This window comes from Austrofundulus limnaeus, unplaced genomic scaffold, assembly GCF_001266775.1.
Source record: "Austrofundulus limnaeus strain Quisiro unplaced genomic scaffold, Austrofundulus_limnaeus-1.0 Scaffold84, whole genome shotgun sequence".
Taxonomy (NCBI): Eukaryota; Metazoa; Chordata; class Actinopteri; order Cyprinodontiformes; family Rivulidae; genus Austrofundulus; species Austrofundulus limnaeus.
The window spans coordinates 1,450,682-1,452,163 of NW_013952486.1; the positions used below are offsets into that span (position 1 = coordinate 1,450,682).

Consider the following 1,482-nt stretch of genomic DNA (forward strand, 5'->3'; position numbering starts at 1 on the left):
TAGTTTTACACAAGGGTTATTGATGATTAGATTTTTTAAAGAATTTTTAAGCTCAAAAGATGATCGTATTATATATGAATAAATACGGCAAATGATTTACTTTTCTTTTACAGAAGGGCTCATGTTTTGCATCAATGTGAGATTATTACAGATTACAGTTCTTGTCACAGATATAAACCTGTAAGATTTATCCTAATCTAGAAAAAAAAAAAAAAGATGTGGTTGTCCTATTATATCAGACACGTGTAAATGCTGAGTCAGCACTAATAGAAAAATTCCCTAAATATTTAGCTGTAGTTATATTTAGATTTGTTAGCTGCAACTTATGTGACCTGAAAAAGATGTAGTTATTTAAGATCCCAGTCAGTGTRCACTTACTCTTCATTTCCATTTTCATTTTCGCCATAATAATCAGGGAAATAGTCCTGTCTGTCCAGCATTTCCTGGTATTTTTCTGCAGATTTTGTGAAAAGAGGGAAAAAAAGACATTTACACACAGCAGTGACTGCAACATGAACATGTCTGTATTTAGAATAACAAAACAAACTGCACAATATATCCATCCATACTACTGTTCTACAAATAACAATGTGTGGAAAAACTATTTGTTTATCCTCCTCCAGTGTTCATGTCACTCAGGTTTATGAAAATTATTTTTACTGCTGGAGCAACAGAACCTCACCTTTAATTTTTTAATAAATATCAACAATAACAAAAACAGATATCTAAGTTTATGCAGCTGGCGGCAGAGAAGCTGGTGATAAGAGCTCCGCAAATGTTTGCCGCTAAAGCTCAAACATTTAAATGGTGAACCAGATCACCTTCCTGAGCTCATGTCAGCAGGTAAACAATGCAGAAAACTAGGGCTGCAACAACGAATCGATAAAATCGATAAAAATCGATTATTAAAAGCGTTGGCAACGAATTTCATTATCGATTTGTTGTGTCGCGCGAGTTATGCGTCCCTTGCCATGTCGCGGTGCTGTTTATGTCACCAGCAGAGCGTTGTCAATGCTGGCTGACCTGAATAAAGTTTAGGAAGGAAAAAACAAACTCTACCTGTAAAGATCTGCCCTCTGACTTTTGAGTGAAAAGTAGAGACTTCGAACTTTAAAGCAGTTTTTAAATTGTGTTGTTAGGCCAGGTAGAACCGAAGTTATGATAAAAAGTATATGACACAGTTAATATTTTTAAAAGACAGTCTGATGTGAGTCGTGTGGCGAGGAGGAAACGCATGCGGGGGGAGGGGGGACCTAAATTCACCATTTGTTTCGTCCTCCTCCTCGGGCCACAAGTATAAAAACCCTCCAGTTTTTTCTGACTGAGGCTCAGTTATTTGTTGAGCAGCAAAAAGGTTCAGGACGAAGGAAAGAAGGAAAAAAAAAGACCCGATTGCTTCAGAACCGGTTACTGGGTCAGAACAATGGGCCTCATGCAAGAACATGTTCGTATTCTTATCCTAAATTTCTCTTACTTTTGTTC

General features: G+C 36.9%; 1 protein-coding gene across 1 annotated transcript in view; it reads right to left on the minus strand.

Annotated features, from left to right (window-relative positions):
* The window catches only part of paip1 (poly(A) binding protein interacting protein 1), a gene marked incomplete in the record, with an annotated part of 8,724 nt that overhangs the window by 4,616 nt on the left and 2,626 nt on the right, over window positions 1-1,482 (minus strand). The window contains 1 exon segment of the mRNA XM_014011762.1: window positions 379-454. Within this exon segment, the coding sequence (XP_013867216.1) occupies window positions 379-454 (76 nt within the window).